The 3,229-nt window shown below is 41.0% G+C and overlaps 1 protein-coding gene across 1 annotated transcript; it reads right to left on the minus strand.

Annotated features, from left to right (window-relative positions):
* Nucleotides 1-306: 306 nt before the first annotated feature.
* Nucleotides 307-1,515, minus strand: LOC130138091 (uncharacterized). The gene is made up of 4 exons (XM_056311090.1): nucleotides 1,439-1,515; nucleotides 1,201-1,327; nucleotides 660-761; nucleotides 307-594 (listed from the first exon to the last, which is right to left on the minus strand). Exons 1-4 carry the CDS (start codon nucleotides 1,459-1,461, stop codon nucleotides 379-381), a joined length of 468 nt encoding a protein of 155 aa, XP_056167065.1. The 5' UTR covers nucleotides 1,462-1,515; the 3' UTR covers nucleotides 307-378.
* Between the last annotated feature and the right edge of the window lie 1,714 nt (nucleotides 1,516-3,229).

Consider the following 3,229-nt stretch of genomic DNA (forward strand, 5'->3'; position numbering starts at 1 on the left):
TTTCACATCTATTCAATAGCAGAAGCACAAAGATATAAGTACCTCTTGGAAATTTAAACTAGCAAGGATCAGCATCAGCATCAGCATCAGCATCATCATCATCATCATCAGGAATCTCATTATCATCATCATTGTGGCCATCACCTACTGGATTAGTAGGAGGTACAGGAGGACCGTCATCAGCTTCGAGGTTGAGGTGTTGCATGATCAATTGCAAACGTTGGTTCACTCCTTTCATTTCTTCGTCCTACTGTACAAGTAATTGTTTCATTTCTTCGTCTTTCTGTACAAGTAACTGTTTCATTTCTTCATCCTTCTGTACCAGTAATTGTTTCAAGCGGTTCAATTCTTGGTCCGTTCGCTCCTCGTGTTGTGCCCTTAAAAAAGGGCACTGGAGGATGAAGTTGCAGTAGCCGGCGTTCTGTACATCCTTGACAAGGATCCCATCCCAAATATTTGACCTCTTCTCATTCCACCCGATGCCTCCATCCATAATGCCATACTGTCAACAGATGGCTCGGACGCAGCAGCACCATCACCATCACCATCACCACTAGCAGCAGCCGTGCTCATTACAAGTTCATCATATTTGTCCTACATTAACAATATTAATAAAAAAAAAATTCATATATATAAATACAAAATATAACCGTACATACCTTAATAACTTTTGCTCGATTGCCGGTCCATGTCTTATCTTTTTTCTGAAAGGTGCGTTCAAATGTAGCCATAAATGTTGGTTCCGTCCCCAATTCATCTGCCTACAAAATATAAACATAAATGAAATGAGTAATTATTGATTTAACTTTACAACATGTTTAAAAGACTTACCATTCTTTTTCTATGCTCCCGATATTAATAGAACCCCAAAGATATGTGGCGGACCCTTCACTAGAACTAGAAGCTCGATTCTTCTTATTAATTTCACTGATTTGCTTATGCTTTTCGGTGTCCCAAGTTCTTTTGATTTCCGCCCAATTGTCGGCTGTAATAAAATCCGGCTTTTCTAGTCTTTCTTTGCTCTATTCATCACATTTCGCATGTGATCACCGGCTTTCTTCTTAAAAATTCTTTTAACTTCTTTCTCTTCCGCTTCATCCCACCTGAACTTCCGCTGCAAGCAATCAATAGAAAAATAATTGTACGCTCAGTATGCTAAATCGAACTTAGTTTGTGAGGAAATAAAATGACAAAACTTACCTTGAACTCATTCCACCACAATTCCTTTACTTCTTTTGGAGCAGTGGTCCAACTACTAAACTGCCCCATCCAATAGTTATCGATTATTTTATTAAGTCTCCTCACAACATGCGTAGAATCCGTGAATCTGCAAACGGGTTATAACTTATTTCAACATACATAGCATCCGTAAAGCATACAGACAATTCAGTTGACATCCATAATAATTCACATATATTTAAAAAAATGAAATACTTACGAATCTCCAAATGGGGCTATCATGAATCGGGTATCTTCTTCATAATTCGAGTGTTGCGTTGAAGAAGAAGGTGGAACCGAAGGCGATGGAATTGAAGTAAATTCAGTTCGCATTTGAGAGTCAGAGGAAGGGCCAATGTATCCATGTACTAGTTGAGGGTTAGATAAAAGGGCAGGGGCAGGGGAAGCGGAAAGGGATGGGGATGAGGACGAGGAAGAGGAAAGGCCTGGTCTTCTTTGTGAAGCATCATCACGACGCATGTGACCTCCACGTTTACACTAAAAGGTGCAAGGTTAGACAAAAATAAAGAAAATTATGAACTTATATTAAGGACACATAATGACGTACGTCGTGAAGCTTACCATTTTGTTATTGAGAGCAAGAGAGATGGCCCCTGAAAAAAAGGAAGCTGTCCGGAAATGTCTACGAGCTAAATTTTTGGTCCTACAACGGTAAAAAAGGAAGAACTCATCTAGCTGGTCAGGGTCATCAAATTTTCAGTTAATTTCTGTAATTCGACTTGTTTTAAAATTTAATTGCATGTTTTGAAAGCCTTAGAACTTAATAAGTTACACTTTCACAACAAATTTTATGATGCAAGTAAATCACTAAGTTCTGTTCAAAATGAATATATCAACTTCAACAAGAAAATCAATAAGTTTTTACCTCGAAGAGAGCCACTCCAGAAAACCCAAATGTCACGGAAATAGTTTTACCCCGATGGCCAAAGCTTCAACCTAGGCCAAAAAAGGTTTGGAAATAGTTTTCAAACCTAGATAATGATAAAATGACTCCGAAACGAAAAAAAAAAGGCGGAAATGTCACGGAAAACACTATTCACCAGAATCATTTTTTGCCAAAAAACCCATCTAAACGACTCCAAAAGCCAAAAAATGGCTTGCATCACGGCCATAGGCCGTGAATTTCGATCAGCGGGCCGTTTCCACTTGACCGACCAAATTTCAACTCATTCCGACCACATTTCACCTTATTTCGACCAAATTTCAAACGAATTTCAACTCAATTTCAACCTAAATCCGACCAAATTTCAACCTAAATATGAGAAATTGATTATGTTTCGTTCTGTTTCGTGGGCGAACGAAACAGATTGTGTCTGTTTCGCCCACGAACAGAATCAAATTCGTGGGCGAAATAGAATGGTTCTGTTTCTGTTTCGCCCACGAATTTGATTCTGTTCGTGGGTGAAACAGACCCAACTGCTTTCGCACAGAAGCCAACACCCAACACAGAAGCGCCCACGAAAGCCAACACAGAAGCAGAAGCCGAAGCACAGAAGCGCCCACGAAACTGGTTTGTTTCGCACACGAATAGAACCAAATTCGTGGGCGAAACAGACCCAATCTGTTTCGTCCACGAACAGAACGAAGCAGACCCAACACAGAAGCAGAAGCAGAAGCGCAGAAGCAGAAGCAGATGCAGACCCAACACAGAAGCCAGCCAACACAGGTAGACGCAGACCCAACACAGAAGCCAGCCGACACAGAAGCAGAAGCACAGAAGCACATAAGCTTAGCAAGCGTAAAGCACGAAGCTTAGCGAGGCGAGCGCGAAGCGAAGCACGAAGCGAAGCACGAAGCGAAGCATAGAAGCGAAGCACGAGAGCGTAGCGGACCCAAACGTAGACCCAACACATACATTGAACGAAGCATAAGCAGAGGCAAACGCCTAGAAAAAACGGCGAAAAGCAGACCCAACAGAAGCATACCGAACACTCTCGGAAATTTCGTCGCAAATTAGCGACGACATTTATTTTTCGTCGCAAATTAGAAA

This window comes from Syzygium oleosum, unplaced genomic scaffold, assembly GCF_021117445.2.
Source record: "Syzygium oleosum isolate NSW1041296 unplaced genomic scaffold, Sole_v2.1 Sole_v2.04, whole genome shotgun sequence".
Lineage (NCBI taxonomy): Eukaryota > Viridiplantae > Streptophyta > Magnoliopsida > Myrtales > Myrtaceae > Syzygium > Syzygium oleosum.

Bases quoted from the DNA above. Each gene is read 5' to 3' on its own strand.
- LOC130138091 (XM_056311090.1), bottom strand. From the start codon at position 1,461: ATGATAGCCCCATTTGGAGATTC. The intron at 1,328-1,438 runs GTAAGTATTTCA...ACCCGTTTGCAG, and splicing joins ATAGCCCCATTTGGAGATTC to ATTCACGGATTCTACGCATG. The intron at 762-1,200 runs GTAAGTTTTGTC...TATATTTTGTAG, and splicing joins TGTGGTGGAATGAGTTCAAG to GCAGATGAATTGGGGACGGA.